Raw genomic sequence first — 21,405 nt, 5'->3', positions numbered from 1 at the left:
GTTATTATTATTATTATTATTATTATTATTATTATTATTAATATTATTCAAGTCACTGCTTGGAATTGAATTTGGAATCTTGGGGTTAGTAGCCCACACTCTTAACCACTACACCATATGCCCATAGTTGTGGTGGTTAAGAGTGCAGGCTACTAACCCTAAGATTCCGAGTTCAATTCTAAGCAGTGACTTGAATAATATTAATAATAATAATAATAAAAACAATATCGAAAAGTACCTTAGGAATGAGAACCCAGGTTCGGAATCTCCCCAAGACACCTGATGAAGGCTGGAGGGTATATCAGCCGAAATGTGTTAACAACAAACAAGATGAGGATAAATATCTGTCAAAAGTAAATAATGTACATAATTCCTCATCTCTTAGATATAGAACTTTCAGGGTCGATAAATTAAGTACCAGTTACGCACTGGGGTCGATGTAATCGACTTAATCCCTTTGTCTGTCCCCTCTATGTTTAGCCCCTTGTAGGCAATAAAGAAATAAGGGATTTGTAAATATTGATGCATATTTACATATCCCATATTAGATACTAGCTCCTGTGGAGGGGTCTTCATTGGGCCTTGGGCCCAACAATGACACTTCATGCATTGAGTACATATTAAATTTTATTAAACTTGAACAATATTTTTCAAGCAATGAACAATTTTCACCAAAACAATGATATAATTTGTTGACTTGCGACAGATTGCAAAGCTGCATGATAAACAACATGTTTTTGTCTCCTCATTTAGGGTCAGTACAAATAGCTTGTTTCCATTCCCTACCCTTGAACAACCAACATATAGCTGGCTGTAGGCAACAATAAACTTACCGTTTAAAAGTTCAACGATAATTCTTCTGCTGCCACTTAATTTAAAGACAATTTGATGCACGTAGGGCCTTACTTTTCATAGGAATTACAACTGTGTTTCGTGGTCTGCTACCACAATAGCTCCTTTATAGGATCCAGTTAGCTCAAGACATCATCAGGAGGAACCACATCTGGTTTCAGCCCCTACTCCTCTACCGTTTTGACGTGGTGATCCCCCCCCCTTTCGGAGGTGTCTTCAGCTCTGGTGTTGGGTGCATGTCTTCTTTTTTCTTCTTCTTTCTTCTGTTCCCTGGCCTCTTCGATGTATTATCAGCGAGAGTCAGCCGGTGACTGACTGTCTTGTCAAATTTTTCCCTTTAAATACCTGCCACTAGGCTCCAGCATCAGCCCCGACAAGTTGTCATGTGACACTGTCTCACCTTAACTGACTAATGAAGGCACGTAGTTTTAGCCTGCAGATTCTCTAAACAACCGTCACCTATTATTTGTAGTAGCTAGTATGTATCCAAACTCCTGTTCGTAGTTTGAAGGAAAAGTTCACCACTATTGCTAAACACTATTTTAAAGTGTGATTTTTATGGTTTGGAATTGCTATAAACGTATTTGACCATAAAGATGTTTGAAATTTAATATTTTTGAAGTTAATAATAAAATTAATTGAATCTATTTTCTTGCAGTCAGAGTGCACTAAGTTTTCATAGCTCCGATGGCCGACAGCATGAAAATAGGTCTGACAAATTTTATTAATATCTGAAAATGTACTAAGTTTCCAACATTTTTATGGTAGAGAGTTATGAGAGGTAATATCGTATGAGAGAGTGAGTTCAAGACATATTTCAGTTCTGAACGTTATGAAGCACTGTTTATGGTTAAATTACTAGATACAATTATAATATTTAGAGAAAGATTTTTTTTCAAAATGTTTATTTTGGAAATTACTTTTGGAAATAGTTATAACATTTAGAGAAATATTTTTTTCAAAATGTTAGGATTAAGAGAAAACCAAGAATGAAGAATAGTAGAAGAGTCATTGAATAGTGAGAGAGAGGTAAAACATGAGGAACAGCAGAAGTGTCATTAAATAGTGAAAGAGGGGGTCGGAGTAAAGTTGGAAAAGTGTGACACACTGACACACTGATATTTGCTTTCGCATTTATTATTATAGATTGATATGTAAAAATTTGCATGCAGACACACGTTTCCTGCAAATTCTGTCTCTCTTACACTCACATTGGTTGGCCTGAGGTTATAACACTTATTTAAGTCGCTTATTTAAAATACTGTGCAGTAAAACTAAAATTGAAACCACATGGTCAGGCAGTAGGGCAAATTGAATTTCCAAGTCCCTTTTGACACATATTATTTTCCCTTTCTCAAGGAAACGGATGACAGTTTTCTCAAAGTTTTGGCTATGTAATTTTCATTGGATTATTTACATTACATACACACACATACAAGTTCATATCACACCACATTTAATTATAATTGAGAAATAAGACCCATACAAAGGGTTAAAATTTTTTTCATGAAATCAAAGCTACAATAATATTTGTCTTTTTTACATACATTATAATAATGATAAACATATATATATAGAAGAAAAATAAGGAATTCTCACCAGTCGAGTGGGTTTTGGCTCTCCACTATTACTCTTCAAGCTTTTAACTGCTTTTTTCCACATGCCTTTGATACTTGCAGAGGAATGTGCTTTTTTTGATTCTTGATCAGTTCCTTCAACAGCACCATTGTGCTTCGGGCTTAAGACTTCGATCTGAAAAGAATTGTAATAAATAAATTTAGGAAAGAATTCATAAGATTTAAAGCAATATATTTTATATGTTCGTGCGTAAGTTGCACTATTTCATACTTCATTTTAACTGAAAAACTGGGGTGCAACTAATATAAAAGACGAAACTGGTATCAAGTTTGTATATAAAGGGAAATAAATTTGTACCAAGATTTAACACTAGATAATGGGTGCTACTTAAACATGAGAAAATAGGGTAAGCAGAACTAAATATTGGGTTTCAATAATCTATTATATAAAATCTGTTCAGCCCGTGTGTGTGTCTTCTAGCATCTCGGGCATCCTCCATCCAATTGTGCTCAAATTTGATATATAGATACCGATGGTATCAGGGCGTGTATAAGTCTTGAAAAAATTACATAAATCGATTCCAGGTGAGAATGCTATCGATAAAGCCATGGGAACGTGCATTTGTACGCGCAAGTACATCAGCTGTTGCGATTGATACTATGCGTATGCGAGAAAAAAGCATGTGCAGTTTGTGCAAAAAATGCTGGCTGGCTTGAAATAATGCCACAGAATGCAGTATATTTAAGAGCCCAAAAAAGTAAGATGTAAAAGAGATATTTTCTTCAAACTTGGCATGAAAGAAGGAAAGACTATTTGGTTTCTCAAGAAGTTTTTTTTTTGCCTTAACTTCGTTTAACAAAACTAAAAATTATATTGAAATAAAGGCATGCTTAATTATTTTTTAATGAGAAGAAAACACTGATTGCTTTTTATTCAGCAGATATAATTCAGCACCGTCCTTTTGCTCATAATTAATATTAATGATGATAATAGTGATAAGTACTGCAGTGAAAAGAAGGAAAACAAACAATAAAGATTTGTCTCAAATATTGCATTTCCATGGTTGAGCCACTTATCTCAGCACCAAGTGGCAAAAAACGGTAACTTTCCTCAGCATGTAAACATATTTTTTTCATCCATTTCCACTATGTCTACTAAGTTTTACAGTGAAACAATGCTAGTATTAAGTATGAGTGATTGAATTAACACCAGTCCGTGAATGATTTTGCTTAATTACATAACAGACGATTGTATAATCTGGTTATTTGTATTTTATTATTTACTTGTTTCAGTCATTGGACTGTGGTCATGATAGGGCATCAGGCAGAAGGTTTTCGTAGAACAAACTGATCCCAGTATGTATTTTTAAAATTGTGTATATATTCTATCGATTCTTTTGCTGAACCACTAAGTTATGGGGATGTAGAAAAGAAAACCAACACTAATTGTCAAGAGGTGAGAGTGACAAACACAGACACAATGATACATGTACACACACACACATGCACATGTACACATACACAATGATACATGTGCACACACACACGCACACATGCACATGTATACACACACAATGATACATGTGCACACACACATGCACACATACACACACACAATGATACATGTGCACACATGCACATGTACACACATACAATGATACATGTGCATGCACACATGCACACACACACACATAAATGACAGGCTTCCATGAAATTTCTGTCTACCAAATTCACTCACAAGGCTTTGGTCAGTCTGGGATTAAAGTAGAAGATACTTGACCAAGGTACAGCACAGTGAAACTGAAACCCAAACCCTGTGATTGCTAGCAACCACATAGTTTGGGTTCTTAACTACACAACCATGCCTGTGCCTGCATAAGTATGGAACCCTTTAGCATCTTGACAAGTCAACTGCAGAAGCAAATAAAGTAAAATTTGGTGAAAGCATATCACTTTGTTGTTTTCAGTATTGACATTAGCCACTTTGCTACACATGGAAGCTGTCAATATGGTACAAAGAATGAGGAGTTAGGAGAAGTCAAGGCTCTTGGAGTCTTGAACTGCAAATGATGTAGCCATTAGGGAAGTTAAGATTAGAATACATCTAGTTAGTTGATAATCAGGCAAACACACAAGCCAGATAGGTTTCACACTGACTACAAAACAGGACAGGCAGCTTGTTTGGAATACTAGAATCTTAGCGGAACTTTTGTTATCACTAATTCTGAGAAGAAAGAGATATGGAAATGTTACCATGGGAGGTTGCTGAATATGGAGAGTACATGTGTGTGTGTGTGTGTGTGTGTGTGCGCATGTGTGGAGAGGTCAGTAGCATTTTGGGACACTGTCATATTTTCTGATGAGTCCAGATTTGCTGTATTTCCTGACAGTGGTCAAGTGTGGGTTTGGAGACTCTGTGATCAAGAATTTGATGTGAAAAGACTGCAGCCAACAATGAAACATGGTAGCTATTTTGTGATGGTTTGGGGAGCAATTTGGAGCAATGGTTGATTAGACCTGGCGAAGTGTGAGGGAAACATAAACTCAGATAAATAGGCGTCTATATTACAGAAAGGACTCCTTCCAATCTCCAGTGGTACATGTGTGTGTGTGTGTGAGAGAGAGGTCTACCAAGGTAGACCCAGCAGTAGTTTGACAGGAGCTGGCTAACTGGAGGGCTGCACCAGGCTCCAACTGTCTGTTTTAGCATGGGTTTTATGGAGAGAGAGAGAGAGAGAGAGAGAGAGGTCTACCTAGGTAGACCTAACAGAGGGAGCAGCTATTCAAGATAATAGTCATACATACAAAAGTGCAATTAAAGAGACAAAGGCAGAAAAGCAGCTGGAACATCGGGGATAGTTGTTGAGCTGTTGAAAAATATCTGGCAAAATATGACACATGCTGCTCTCTTACATAATGAGGTAGTACAAGGAAGAGTCATTTCCAATGACTGATTGAGCAGTGTTATTATCAAGTGCAACAAAGACAAAATAGAGATGCTTTAGATGGAGACAACTACATGCGTATCAAATTGATGGGCCAAGTAATGGAAGTAACATTCATATAGGAAATGGTAAATCATGAAATTTCAATAGATCATGGTCATGGTAGTCTTCACAGCTGTTGGTGCTATTGTTGTTGTTAAGCAACAAGATGGGTAAGGGCGATTTGGTAATGGTCTAGGGCTTAGGGGTAGGAGACCCCCAGACCTTGGGGAAAAAAAAAAACTTTGGTCATCTTGTTGTAGTCGAGGGCTCTTCATTGACACCCCGACACCACTGGGAGGTGGCCCTTGAAGTCGCTGGAAATGGAGATCTCCAGGTCCAAATTCTTGAATGGCTGCTGTTGGTGCTGCCACTGCTGCTTGTTTTTTGTTTGTTTGTTGAGTGTCTCAGGACTGTCTGCAGTCCGAAACGTGGTCCTTTGCTATTTGTAAGACCCGCAGAAGAGAAAGCAGGTCAACCCCCAACACCGAGAGCATCGACGGATGGATGTGCATCCAGGCTCAGCGGCTGCATAGGAAGTCACGGACAAGAAACAGGGAGAAAGTTGGAGCAAAAGAGTACAACAGGGGTTGCCACCACCCCTTGCCGGAGCCTCAAGGAGCTTTAGGTGTTTTCGCTCAATAAACACACACAACGCCCGGTCTGGGAATCGAAACCGCAATCCTCTAACCGCGAGTCCGCTGCCCTAACCACTGGGCCATTGTGCCTCCACTGCTGTTGGTGCTGCCACTATCACCACCATCTCTACCACTACTGCCACCATTGTCATCATTTGTTCACTTAGAAAAGCAGACATATGATGACAATGTGTTGAGCTTTCAAATGTTATTGCTTCCTGTGTGAATTTGGTTGTGTTGGAATTTCAATCACCATGGCTGTACATTTAAACTCAGAGAAATGGAAAATGGTTCAAACTTGTGATGCGGGATCAGAATCTTCTTCTTTAGGCACCATGTCCAGAATGTAGGACATGGGTGATTATGTCCTGCCACGATTCTCTGTTCTTTGTTTTCTGCAACAGTTCCACTTCCTGATATTTAATGCTTCTTTCTTCCAGCCCGTTTGTTAAGTTTCACATCTATATCATCCTTCTCCTTCCTCTGGTTCTTTTCCCTTCAATCTTTCTTGTCACCTTTAAATTCTCCAACTCCTCTTTCCTCATCACAGGATCAAGAAATCTCAGTTGCTTGGCCTTTATCTCATGAAGCAGTTTTCTATTTACCACAGCCTGGGTCATCACTTCTTCATTAGACACTTTGTCCATGCTATCCTAAATATTCTCCTGAAGAACCACATTTCACAGCTCTCTAGACACCTTCTCATTTCTGATGTTATAGACCATGCCTCACTTCATATATTCACACAAGGTAGACACAGCAGTTCAATATATGGGTTTTAATGCTCAGAGTACAGTTTCTCAGGGTGTTATGCAATTTTGAGAATACCCTCTTTTACTCTTTTACTTGTTTCAGTCATTTGACTGTGGCCATGCTGGAGCATCACCTTTAGTTGAGCAAATTGACCCCAGGACTTATTCTTTGTAAGCCTAGTACTTATTTTATTGGTTTCTTTTGCTGAACAGCTAAGGTACGGGGATGTAAACACACCAGCATAGATTGTCAAGCGATGTTGGGGGGACAAACACAGACACACAAATACATACATATATATATATATACATATATACGACGGGCTTCTTTCAGTTTCCATCTACCAAATCCACTCACAAGGCTTTGGTCAGCCCGAGGCTATAGTAGAAGATACTTGTCCAAAGTGCCATGCAGTAGGACTGAACTCGGAACCATGTGGTTGGTAAGCAAGCTACTTACCACATAGCCACTCCTATTCCTACGAATGCAGATTTTTGCCAGTACTATTCATCTTTTGATCTCCTTTACAGATCTTGCATCTTCTGTGATCAACGTTCCAAAGTAGTTGAAGGACGATACCTGCTTAATGATTTGATTGCTCACTTTCAGCATGTCCTTTGGGCTTCCCTCTCTATGTCTCCACCATGCACACTGTCTTCTTGCAATTAATGAACAAACCCTTCTTCTCACTTTCCCTGACCATTATATCCAGACGTCTCTGAAGTTCCTTTACCATTTCTGCAAGTAAGTCTGTGTCATCTATATATCCTATACTTGTGATGTTTCTGTCTCCTCCGCTAAAACCTTTTTCCTTCTCCAGTTCTCTTATGATCAATTCATTATGATAATTGAAGAGATCTGGTGATCTCTACCACTACCACCACTTTAATTATATTAAGTAATTACATTAATTACCTAAGTTATTTGATTAAATATATTAATTGCCTAAATTATATTAATTACATTAATTGTATTAATTGCTTATATTAATAAGGTTTTATTTTTGATAAGTCTTGACCTTGCAATCAATACATTAACAGACTGGCACAAGACCAGCAAATTCAGGGGATATGTCAATTACATCAACCCCAGTACTCAACTGGTACTTATTTTATTGACCCTAAAAGGCGAAAATGCAAAACTGACCTTGGTAGAATTTGTACTCAGAATGTAAAGACTGACAAAATGTTGCTCAGCATTTTGCCCTGTGTGCTAACAATTCTGCCAGCTCACCACCTTATTCTTATATAAATATTCTTTTCTACTCTAGGTACAGTGAGGGTACATGGCCTAGTGGCTAGAGCAGCAGACTCGCGTTCAAGGGATCTCAGGTTTGAATCTCAGACCAGGCGATGTGTGTGTTTATGAGCAAAACTCCTAAGCTCCATGCGGCTCCTGCAGAAGGTCATGATGAACTTCTGCTGACTCTTTTGCCACAACATTCTCTCACTCTTTCCTCCTGCATCTTACAGCTCATCCATGTGGGGAACCTATATGCCAAGGAAACCGGGAAACCAGCCCTAATGAACCAGGCATGGCTCGAGAAGGAACAAACAATATATATACACATATACATACACACATACATGATGGGACTTCTTCCAGTTCCTGGCAACCAAAAGCTTTGATCAAACCAAGACTATAGCAGAAGATACATGCCCAAGGTGCCACATTGCTAGACTGAACCTGGAACCATGTGCTGGGGAATCAAACTTCTTACAAGACAACCACAAAACTAAAAGCCACTAACAGAGTATTCTCAATAGGAATAACTTACATTCCAGTAAATGAACATGAAGTTTGCTGAAGATTTGTATTTTTTTTTTCTTCAAGCATTAATGAAATTATAACGTGATTTAAGATAACAAATGGTGCTATTTATTATTGATTTAGATAAGTAATCTTTAATTCAGAAATTATTTCAATCTTTTTCTGAATCAAATTGAACTATCACTAGTTCTGAATTGATCAAATCTAAAAATAAGCTAGCATCTCAGGTCACTTAGTAATTGATGGAACAGCCTATATATACTTCCAAATACAGTTTAACATAGAAGCAATGTCTTTTACTTAAGACCATCATCATATTGAAAAAGATTTAATTTAGAACATAATGATGATACACTGAAAAGACTAATTAGATTCTCATTGATATTTTGTAAATTTTACTGAGCTGATTCAAAGATTCTGAAATTGATAATATATATATATATATAATATATATATATATATATTATATATATATATATATATATTTGTTAGGCATAGGTTCAAATTTTGGAAGGAGAGAAAGTATAACAGACTGAACTGAGCCGAATAAGCTGTAGGTTGTAAATGTAGCAGGGATCAAAATTCAATCAAGCAGTATTAGGACTCAGAATAATGATATATGGTGCTAAATAAAATAAAATCTTTAATCCATATCTTTAACATTTAAAATGTCACTAATGTGCTTATAAATGTATATTCATAAGGCACAAGCATAACTGTATGGTCATGAAGTCCACATCCTAATCATATTGTTTCATATTTCTTTACTGCCCACAAGGGACTAAACATAGAGAGGACAAACAAGGACAGACAAACGGATTAAGTCGATTACATCAACCCCAGTACGTAACTGGCACTTAATTTATTGACTCTGAAAGGATGAAAGGCAAAGTCGACCTCGGCGGAATTTGAACTCAGAATGTAACGGCAGACAAAATACCATTAAGCAATGCATCTGCCATGCTAATGTTTCTACCAGCTTGCCACCTTTACCATATTGTTTCAGAGTCAGTCTTCTACTATAGTCTCAGGCAAATCAAAGCCTTGTGAGTGGATCTGGAAGATGGAAACTGAAAGAACCCTGTATTATAAATAAGTGTGTGTGAGAAAGAGAGAATGTGTTTGCATTCCCCTGTCTTGATGTAGTATAATAGCTGGAAGAGAGTGTCACCATCATATAAGTGGTTTCTGGTCTTCCATTAAATTTATGTTCAGCCAAGAGGTAATATTTGTTTGCTTGGATACAGGTGAGGGTTGGTGACAGGAAGTGCATCTGACTCAGAAAATCTGCCTCAGTGGATACTATTTGACCCACGTGGGCATAGAAGACTGGACATTAAGACAAAACTAAAACGATATAGTCATTCAAAGTCAATAAAACCCAGTATGAGATTTTCCTTTATATAAGACATCTGATGAAGGCTGGAGGGTATATCAGCTGAAGCATTGTGTTAACAACAAACAAGATGAGGACAAATATCCATCGAATGTAAATAATGTAAATAATTTCCTTTATAATGTTATAATTAATAGTTAGATAATAAATCATTTCTTTCTAATTTTGACACAAATCTAAAATATTATATTAATAATATAAAGGGCTCCATGACAATAGGAAGAAGACTTCGTTAAATGATTTGGGCCAAGATGGAAAAGAAGGCTTCAATAAAAAAGAACTGAAAATGACTACCAGTGTATAATGATTGCCGACAGTCTGGTCAATATGGATGATAATAATAATTTGGTTCTTGTTGTAAACTGCCATTTTACTGACAGGACTCGATAAAATGAGGAACATTAGTGATTGACTGCAGAAACAGAATTCTGACAATGGATTGTTAAATTGAGATAATAATTCATTCACAGAATAACTCAATTTCATTTCTGATATAATCCAGTCAAAACAAACAGAAACCTGAATATATTACCTAAGTTTTAGGCTGACATACTATGTGACTTTTGGAGACAAGTAATTTGATGTGAGGCCATGTGTTGAAACTGAAGTGATTACAGAATGGAAAACATATATTAAGCTATTCAAAAACATAAACATTTATTATTTGGTGACACAGGTTCTGTTGCACTAACTGCAACCTCATAACTGACAAAGTGAGTTGCCATAGAACTGTCAGTGACAAGGTTACAGTTAATGCGAGGAAAATTTTGACATCAGATAATATATGATCAATTGAAGTTAACAGTTTTAGTTTGTATTTGAATGACTAATATGTGTCTTTCATGCTGTAATTACATATCTAACTTTATAAGTTTGAAATAACAAAATTAACCAGAGCATGAAGTAAAAAGAGTTATATATATTTTAAAATCTCATTTCTGATGTACCTATGTATATTTCTGCAATTGCTGACGAACATTTTGAAACAAATTAATTCAAAGATCGAAGGAAGAGCTTCATTAAATGAAACAAGAAACCTTCCAGTCAGAAACAAATGCAAACATTTCCTTTCAAAACTTGCCATTATTTTTGTACAAATGTATCATAGTAATGTCTATAAACTAGCAGCAACAAATAAAGTCAGAAAATATATATCAAAGAACAGTCAGCTGAATGGTAGCCTTTTATCAATGATAGAAAAAAAAATCCTCACATAATCATAACCAGGAAACAAGGGAGTATAAACAAAAAAACTGCAAATAGATTTGATGTTAAGAGAAATGAAAGCAAATTACATAAAATTTTGTAGACAGTCATTCAGAACAGATATCAAGAAAAACAAATTGCTTATATTTTATTGGTTGAAGCATATCTAAGGCAAGGATTTAATGGCATGGATAATGAATTGAAAACTAATAAAGCTTTCTGAATAGAATCAAGGGTAAAAAAACGTGCCATTCAAGCTTTGTTGGTTGTTTATTTAAGCTCAGCTGGAAGTAGAGATACAATTTCATCCAACTGACTATTTCTGTTGCCTGAGTATTAATAATCAAGCCTGCCTAAACAGATTTAAGTCCAGTTCTCAATAACTGTCATTATTTAGTCTGCTGTGGGACTAATACATCACAATCTATCATGTAGTTCTTTGTAGTTAGAAATGTAATTTAGTACTCAGTGCATGCTATAGCTTGTCTAATATCCAGCCTAATCGATGTACAGTGAATTCAATCACTGTTGGACATTAAATGTATAATTATCATCATCATCATCATCATTTAACGTCTGCTTTTCATGCTAGCATGGGTTGGACGATTTGACTGAGGTCTGGTGAACCAGATGGCTGCACCAAGCTCCAATCTGATCTGGCAGAGTTTCTACAGCTGGATGCCCTTCCTAACACCAACCACTCTGAGAGAGAAGTGGGTGCTTTTATGTGCCACCAGCACGCGGGCCAGTCTGGCAGTACTGGCAACGGCCACACTCAAATGGTGTGTTTTACGTGCCACCTGCACAGGAGCCAGTCCAGCGGAACTGGCAACGACCTCGCTTGAATGTTTTGTTCACGTGCCAGTAAGGCGACACTGGTAATGATCACACTCAAATGGTGCTTTTTATGTGCCACCAGCACAGAAACCAGACAGCTGCTCTGGCAGTGATCTCACTCGGATGGAGCTGTTAGCACTCCATAATGTGTACATAATATGTCTAATGTACATAATGCATCTTTTGTCGTAACTTAGTGGTCAGATGGAATAAGTATACCGTGGGGTCAATTCATTTGACCAAAAGTTCTTTAAGGTGGTGGCCTAGTATGACCACAGTAGAATGACTGAAACAAGTAAGAAACAAAAGATAATTCAGTCCTCCAAGTTCATTTTATTGTTTTTACGACTTGTGAATCTCTTCCAACACCCAGCAGTTGTTTGATAATCTGGTATTCTGCATAAAGAAATCTATCTCACTTGATCTCTATTTCTCTGAAGTCATCCAGCATTGTCTTCAATGCTTACAACTTGGACTTTTAACTTACCATGCAGGCACAGAAACCTGAATATATTACCATTGTAATTGGCAGTATCATCATATACCTCTATCCCTGATTAACACACGGACACTTCAAACATTGTCTTGCCTCCAAACCCGGTTTTTATCTAACCATCATCTTATTTGCATAAATTTGATCTTCAGACACTAGTGCTGAACAGTAGCAGGGTGTTTCAGAGTTGAGCTAAAAAGCTTCCCCAGAACCTTCACTGGTTGCTCTGTAATGGAGGGATGGCAATTCTAGATACTGAGCAACAGAATTTGCTAACGACCTTCCACTTCTTCAGCACCACAAGCCTTTGCAGGCTTAAAACAGATCCTTGATCTAGCTATAAGGTTCTTAAGTCATTCTAGGAACCACCTACTCCCTAGCACTGGTGTTATTATATATGGTTAGGATGCTCATAAATGCTGTTATTGGGGATGTCATCCACTGCACATTTATAGAGGCCCTTTAAATTTTCCTCTTGACTACATGAATCTGTGAATTTCATAGTTTAAAATAATTTTTATTTTGAAATCTCCTTGCCTACTTTTTAAAGATAACCACCACACACATGCACACATACATTCTATATATACAAGGGTTGGACAAAATAATGGAAACACCTAGCATCATAGCATCATAATTTTGAAGTATCTATAAAACCATCAAAAGCTTGTTTATTTTTTTGTTTTTTTGATTTATTATTAGTGTTGCTTAATATGCTTTGCTAAAATTGCTGTTTCTTTTCAAATATCATCAGAAAAAGGCAATTAAATCTCATTAAAATGACAGGAGTGGCTGTGTGGTAAGTAGCTTGCTTACCAACCATATGGTTTTGGGTTCAGTCCCACTGCGTGGCACCATGCACAAGTATCTTCTACTATAGCCTCGGGCCGACCAAGGCCTTGTGAGTGGATTTGATAGACGGAAACTGAAAAAAGCCCATTGTGTGTGTATATATATATATATATGTATATATGCATGTGTGTGTGTGTTTGTCCCTCCAACATCGCTTGACAACCAATGCTGGTGTGTTTACGTCCCCGTAACTTAGCGGTTCAGCAAAAGAGACCGATAGAATAAGTATTAGGCTTACAAAAAGTAAGTCCTGGGGTTGATTTGCTCGCTAAAGGCGGTGCTCCAGCATGGTCGCAGTCAAATGACTGAAACAAGTAAAAGAGTATATATATATAAATATATATTTATATATATATATATATCATCATCATTTAACGTCCGCTTTCCATGCTAGCATGGGTTGGACGGTTCAACTGGGGTCTGGGGAGCCTGAAGGCTGCACCAGTCCAGTCAGATCTGGCAGTGTTTCTACAGCTGGATGCCCTTCCTAACGCCAACCACTCCGAGAGTGTAGTGGGTGATTTTATGTGCCACCGACACAGGTGCCAGACGAGGCTGGCAAACGGCCACGCTCGGATGGTGTTTTTTATGTGCCACCGACACAGGGCCAGACGAGGCTGGCAGACGGCCATGCTCGGATGGGTGTTTTTATGTTCCACCGACACAGGTGCCAGATGAGGCTGGCAAACAGCCACAATCGGATGGTGTTTGTTACGTGCCCACAGCACGGAGGCCAGTCGATGTGGTACTGGCTATGGCCACGTTCGGATGGTTTTCTTGTGTGCCACCGGCACTGGTACCACAAAGATACAAATTCCATTGATGTTCATCTATTTTGATTTGTTTTGATTTTCACATGCCTCAACAGGCCTTCACATACACACACATACATATATTTATCTATCTATCTATATATTGATATATGTATATACACATGCATAAATATGTGTGTGTGAGTGTGTGTGTGTGTGTGTGCGTGTGTACATGTATTTATGTTTCACATCTGCTACTGAACTTCATGAAGTCCCAAATGAAACTGCAAAGAATTCCTTAACAAGACTCTAAGAAACTCATTTCACAGTTAGAAGTAACACTACAAAGTATTTATGAGGAATGATCACAATGAACAGAGACAAGAATGAAAGAACAAAAAGAACACTATACAAAAATACTATTGAAAAAAAAAGATCTTATCATCAGCTGCTTAATTGGATATCTTCATAGTTTTGACACCAAATTCAATACCACTCCATCTGACAGTATCAACAATGTTAAAATAATTTTAACAAGCTTGGGAATACACAAAAGAACTCCTATGAAAGATCAAATGAAAATCAATAACTTGCAGAACATAAAATGAAAATAATAAAAGATATAAAATGAAAAAACATAACATACACATGAAAAAAAAACATAAACTCTATGGCCCTTCGTTCGTGGATGAAAACACAGACCTCAGAAAACATTATGCTCTGAGATGTCATAGCATGTGGAAGTTACACCATTCTTTTAACATGATAACAAAGCCCAAGAAGAGAGAGAGAGAGAGAGAGAGAGTAGCAGAAACAGAAGAGATGAAAGAAGAAGGCTTAGTTCTCGAATGGAAATGATGACTGGTAGAGAAACAGAGACTGTGCGTCAAAGAAAGTGAGATTGGGAGAAAAAAGAGTGAAAGAAGGACTTGGAAAACTTCAACAACAACAACAACAACAACAATAATAATAATAATAATAATAATAATAATAATAATAATAATAATAATAATAATAATAATAATAATACAGCAAGTAAACAGTGTGGAGGGAATCTTTGCAGCATTAAGTAAATAAACACTAAGTGAAACATGAACATCTAGCAATTTGCACCAGTATCACCACAATGTACGAACATATGCAAACACACACACACATCGATATATATATGTGTGTGTATGTAGTGGTTAGGAAGCTATATATTTTACAACAGATGCAGAGTTTAAATCCTGCAGGCAATGTTACAATTTTTTTCCCATTTTCTTCATCTGTATTATTAAATATATGTGTGTGTGTGTGTGTGTGTGTGTGTGTAATATATGTATATATTTAGGCGAAGGAGTGGCTGTGTGGTAAGTAGCTTGCTTACCAACTTCATGGTTCTGGGTTCAGTCGTCCCACTGCATGGCACCTTGGGCAAGTGTCTTCTACTATAGCCTCGGGCCGACCAAAACCTTGTGAGTGGATTTGGTAGATGGAAACTGAAAGAAGCCTGTCGTATATATGTGTGCATATATATATATATATATATATGTTTCTTTATTATATATATATATATATAATATATATATATATATTATATATATATATATATGTTTCTTTATTAGATATATATATATATATATATATATATATATATGTTTCTTTATTATATATATATATATATATGTTTCTTTATTATATATATATATATATATATATATATGTATGTGTATGTGTGTCTGTGTTTGTCCCCCCCCCAACATCACTTGACAACCAATGCTGGTGTGTTTACGTCCCCATAACTTAGTGGTTCGGCAAAAGAGACCGATAGAATAATTACTAGACTTACAAAGAATAAGTCCTGGGGTCGATTTGCTCGACTAAAGGCAGTGCTTCAGCATGGCTGCAGTCAAATGACTGAAACAAGTAAAAGAGTAAAAGAGTATATGTGTATGTAGAAAGAGATAGAGACAGACAAACAGATAGTGTGATAGACTGAATGTCATTTTAATTCTACATACCAGCATGAAACATGGACAGTAAATGAAGGTAATGCTTTTCTCACTCACTAATTGATCATCTCCTATTGTCCAACACAAAACATAAAAAGCGCACAATGAAAATTATCGTAAGTGGTGACAGAGGTAGATTTTGATTTTATGAGGTAGATTTTGCTTCTATTTCTAGCAGGTCATGCAACTACCTAGATGTTCCTTCAACACTTTAGACTACGTATAATGCTGGGTTTTGTGCAAAAATTTTAAAATTTGGTATTTGTTAGGCTATTCCAGAGAAAGGTATCATGGAAATTACTTTACACTAAACTGGATGAGTAAAGGTCACAAGTCACGTTATGCCCAATAAAGAAGAATATGAGTTTTTTAATGTTAAGTTTGGGTCTTTAAGTTATTTATGATGGAGCTAATGTGTTTTTTTTGTATGTAATATTAGTTAGGATCCAGAGTCATGAGACTTTGCACTGTTGCTATAAATAGTTGAAGATGTTTGTTAAAGCTGTAATCCTTAGAGTCTTCTTATATATATATAGTCTAGACTTGCATTCTTGGTGAATGCATGTCTAGATATGAGTGTGCATATGCTTACATATATATATAAGCATACGCACACTCATATCTATACACACACACACATACATATATGCACACATATACATACATATATATATATAATATATATATATATATATGTGTGTGTGTGTATGTATATATATATAATATATATATATGCACTCTTTTACTTGTTTCAGGCAGTTGACTGTGGTCATGCTGGAGCACCACCTTTATAGTCGAGCAAATCGACCCCAGAGCTTAATCTTTGGAAGCCTAGTACTTATTCTATCGGTCTCTTATGCCGAACTGCTAAGTTACAGCGACGTAAACACACCAGCATTGGTTGTCAAGTGATGTTGGGGGGGACAAACACAGACACACAAACATATATATATGTGTGTGTGTATATAGGAGGTGGAGTGAGAGAGAGAGAGGAAGAGGGAATGTAAGGGTGTGTGAGAGAGCAGATAGCCAGCCAATGCATTATGCTGTCACTTTTATGGTTGATGGAAGACAGAGCTGAAGAGAAAGAGAGAAATGTCAAAGAGGGGAATTACATGGTTAAAATGTTTGTTGAAGAGAAAGAGAGAAGTATAAAGTGCTTAGCAGAGTGAAATTTTAAAATTTTAAAATAATAAAATATTATAAATTTTTGTGACCAGAAGTGAAATAATGAAGTGAAATTAATTAGTAAAAGAAAAATATAAATTCAAATCATCCTTTCTTTATTAAATAGTTTCTCTTAATCTTTTTTGTTCTGTGGAATTTCCATGGGTTCTACTAATTTATTTATAATTTTTAATCATTTTTGTTCTTTATTTTATTCTAACTTCATCCTTAGTAATTAAAGTAATGATAATACATTCTTCTTTTTTCAGAGTGAAATTTGAGTTTTACAAGTCAATACACAAAGGTGTGTCAGTCCAGTTTAGTCAGTGAAGACAAATGTAATTGACTGTGCCTTATGCCTTATTAACCCATAAAGCACTGAGATTTGCACTTACATAGCATGGACTGTTAAGCATATTTTATGAAAATGCGACTACCATGCACACTTAAAAAATAAAAAAATAGTTAAAATACTTCCTTAGTGTACAATGGTGGAAAGTTTTACATCATCTGAAAAGTCATTAGTTGAACTATTGGTCCTCTTGCATTCTGAGAGGTATCAGAGCGTTTGAGTGACATTAGACCCCAACAAACGCCCATAAATTAAATGTATCAATCTGGGCCACGATCGTGGCCTGTCAATCTTGCCTGACGGCCACAATCGTGGCCTGTCACACTTTATGTGTTAAAAAGCCATGGACTGTCACAATTGACCATTTTGACATAAAATCTGTTCCATACGCCGTTGTGTGGTGTCAGTATGTAGGTTTGTGAGTGAGACAGCTATATATATTTTGCATACTAGCAAAAGTTCTCAATGGCTTTAAATGCAAAGTTTTACTGATGGCAATATGATAAAACTTACTATAAATGTATTATGTATTTAAAAGGCAGGCTGAATGATGTCAATTCCTTTATGGCAGAAATTCCATTCACCGAAGAACAGCAGATTCTGTATGACCCAATGGATGTCTATTGTCTGCCTAGTAAGTTAAGTGCATCAGAAAGCATCTAAGTGAATGAGTTTTCAAAATGGGATAAGTGCATGCACGGGTGTATATGAGTGTGTGGTGCAAGGTAAAAAGATGTGGGAGAAATATTGGTGATTTGTACAAGTAGTGCAATTAGATAGATATCTGAAAAAATAAAAAAATGATGGGGAAGAGAGACAGGAAAAAGTTTTGTACTTTTAAGCACTTATCTATTATTCCTTTGTATTGTTTTGCAAAATTTGATGTTGGAAGTGGTTTAGATTTTTCTTGTCACTAAGTGTGATATATATATATATATATATATATATACTTTAGGTATGGTAGATGAGTTCAGCAAAAATTTAGATTCAGATGAATATGGTACTTAAGTTGAGGCAGCAGAATTTAGTACAGTATTATCTATACAATTTCAAAATAAGGTGTTCGTCTATCTCCTTAACTTCTTGGAGACAGTTTGGACAGTTTGTATTGGAGCGTCCAGTGCAAATGCCAAGCAGTATAGCACGTTGTTTCCAAATCTCTGTCATGGTGCTATTTTTCTCACAGACAGTGCCCAACCGACCCTATTATACTGTGTAGTCGACAAAATCAAAAAGAAACAATGTGCATGCATGAAATTAGAAATATAAAATGGTGACAATTTGTATATATATATATATATATATATATTTATATAAACAATTATAGATAAGGGCAAAACAAAAAAGGCTTTCTATGCCAATATGCTGAAAAATAGACTTTAGATTGTCTAACCACTTACAATATTTTTCACTATAAATACACAATGTGTTCAAATGAGGAAAGCAAGCTAACAGAAATTTTTAAAAAATTCATTATCTTGCTTTCCTCATTTGAACACATTGTGTATTTTAGTGAAAAATATTGTAAGTGGTTGGGCAATCTAAAGTCTATTTTTCAGCATATTGGCATAGAAAACAGCTTTTCTTTTGCCCTTATTTATAATTGTTTATAGTTTTCACCTTAAAAGGTATTTTAATATGCTGGCCACTAATGTTTTTGAAAAATGTTATCCTTATTTTAGAAGTATATATATATATATATATATATATATATATATATATATGTATGTATGTATATAGCAAAGTGAAATCGTAAGGTACCACACGAGTGGAAACATATATGAAAGAAGGTTTGAAAATGCAATTTTAAAGGTGTTTATCCACTTGACCGGTTTAACTTTTTTAGAAAAAGTGAAACCGGTCAAGTGTATAAACACCTTTAACCCTTTCGTTACTGTATTTATTTTGAGATGCTTTGTGTTTCTTTCAATTTTCTTCAAATATAACAAAGAATTTAGTAAAATAAGTTAATTATCATTCAGCTAGTGTTAGGAACATAGATTGTGACTAAGGTTTATTGGAAAATTTTAATTCAAAACTCATGAAAACAAGACATTTATACTCAGAGCCAAAGCCGGTTTCAGTCGGGTTGGTAACAAAAGGGTCAAAATTACATTTTCAAACCTTCTTTCATATACATATATATATATATATATATATATATATATATATATATATATATATATGTATGTATGAATGTGTGTGTGTGTGTTACTAATGCTACTAGTTATGTCCCTCTCTTTCTGAAACGATTTCCTTTTAAATTTCATCTCTCATTTTCAATAGCATCCCTTCCGACTTTATTTTCCACTGATCACCCTCTAATCTTTAACACCCTCTCATACTTACCACTAACACTTGCACCTTCAGCCCCCATGTACAACAACCTCCTCTAAATACTTCTGACTTCCATCTCTACCACTGTATTTCTCTCTCTCATCCCATTCTCCCAACTTGGACATCATATCTCTATATTCTGATCTCTCCACAGATTTATCCTGCTACTCCTCACTCTTCATGTACTTCCACTTAACCCCTCCTCCTTCCTCAGTCACTCCTATTTCATTCACCTTCTCTCCTTCCATACTGATATTTACTATTGACCACACCCCTACCTTTGTTCATTATTCACTACATTCACATCTATCTCATCTCTAACCATCTGTTACTCTCCTCTCATACTCTTATGAACCTGTCCACCCACCCATCCTGATTCTTTGTCAATATTCTCTCCTATACTCACTTTTTTATAATCATGTCAACACTATTTTTTTCTTCTTACCAGTTACCCAACACAATCTCATATAATGCTGGGTAACCATGTATCTCCTCTATAGCAAGACACTTGTACCTGGCCCTTTATCATACTCTAACCTCTCAACTCCTAGCATAAAACCACCTCCCTCTCTACTAGAATTCCATTCAGTCTGGGTGTCTTTCTCTGTGTCTTGTAAATTATATAGCAACCTTACTTATGTTGGTGTCATGAAAAATGTACCCACAACATTCAGTAAAATGATTGGCATTAGGAAGGGCACCCAGCCACAGAACACATGCCAAAGCAAGCATTGGAGCTCAACAGAGTCCTCCAACTCACTGGATCCTGTTATACCAACCATTTTATGCTAGCATGGAAGACAAACATTAGATGAGGATGATGATGATGACTAAAGTTAAATAAGTCTTCTTTCTTTCTTTATTTATTTATTTACAGATATAAAATATCTGAATTTTTTTAAAGAAACAGTAGAATACCGCTTATCTCGTTTTTTTTTTCTGTGTGAGAGTAGTTGTCTAACACTGGAGATTCAATCTTTGTCTAAATCCAGACATTTTATATCTGTATATAAATAAATAAATAAAAGATAGCTCCATTTTTGAGTTATTCTTCTATCATTATAAAAATATCTTGCTATACAATTCAAAGATCTGTCTGTCTCTCTGTGTATAAATATGAGTGTGTGTAATACCTTATATATATATATATGTGTGCATGTGCTTCTCAATTCATGACACACTCTCACTTTTTCTTGCACATTATCTTTCAGGTCTCTGGACCTCTTGAAGCTTTTTAGTCTTGCAAGTTTCAAAATGGTCTCAATAGTGGTGGAACCATAAAAATAAACCCCCAGTACATGGTGTAAACTGGCTGGCAATAGGGAAGGTAATAGGAAAGGCATCCGGCTGTAAAAAAAACATTCCGAAACAAACACTGGAATATAGTTCTCTAAGTCATTGGATCTCGCCAAGCTGCCCAATTTATGTCAACATGGAGCAAGAAC

The 21,405-nt window shown here is 36.0% G+C and overlaps 1 protein-coding gene across 1 annotated transcript in view; it reads right to left on the bottom strand.

Annotated features, from left to right (window-relative positions):
• The window catches only part of LOC115211754, a 749,350-nt gene that overhangs the window by 243,340 nt on the left and 484,605 nt on the right, over positions 1–21,405 (bottom strand). The window contains exon 17 of the mRNA XM_036503111.1: positions 2,452–2,604. Within this exon, the coding sequence (XP_036359004.1) occupies positions 2,452–2,604 (153 nt within the window). The remainder of the gene's footprint in view (positions 1–2,451; positions 2,605–21,405) is intronic.

Source organism: Octopus sinensis, linkage group LG5 (genome assembly GCF_006345805.1).
Source record: "Octopus sinensis linkage group LG5, ASM634580v1, whole genome shotgun sequence".
In the NCBI taxonomy this organism is placed as follows: domain Eukaryota; kingdom Metazoa; phylum Mollusca; class Cephalopoda; order Octopoda; family Octopodidae; genus Octopus; species Octopus sinensis.
This window is presented reverse-complemented; position numbering and strand designations above follow the sequence as displayed.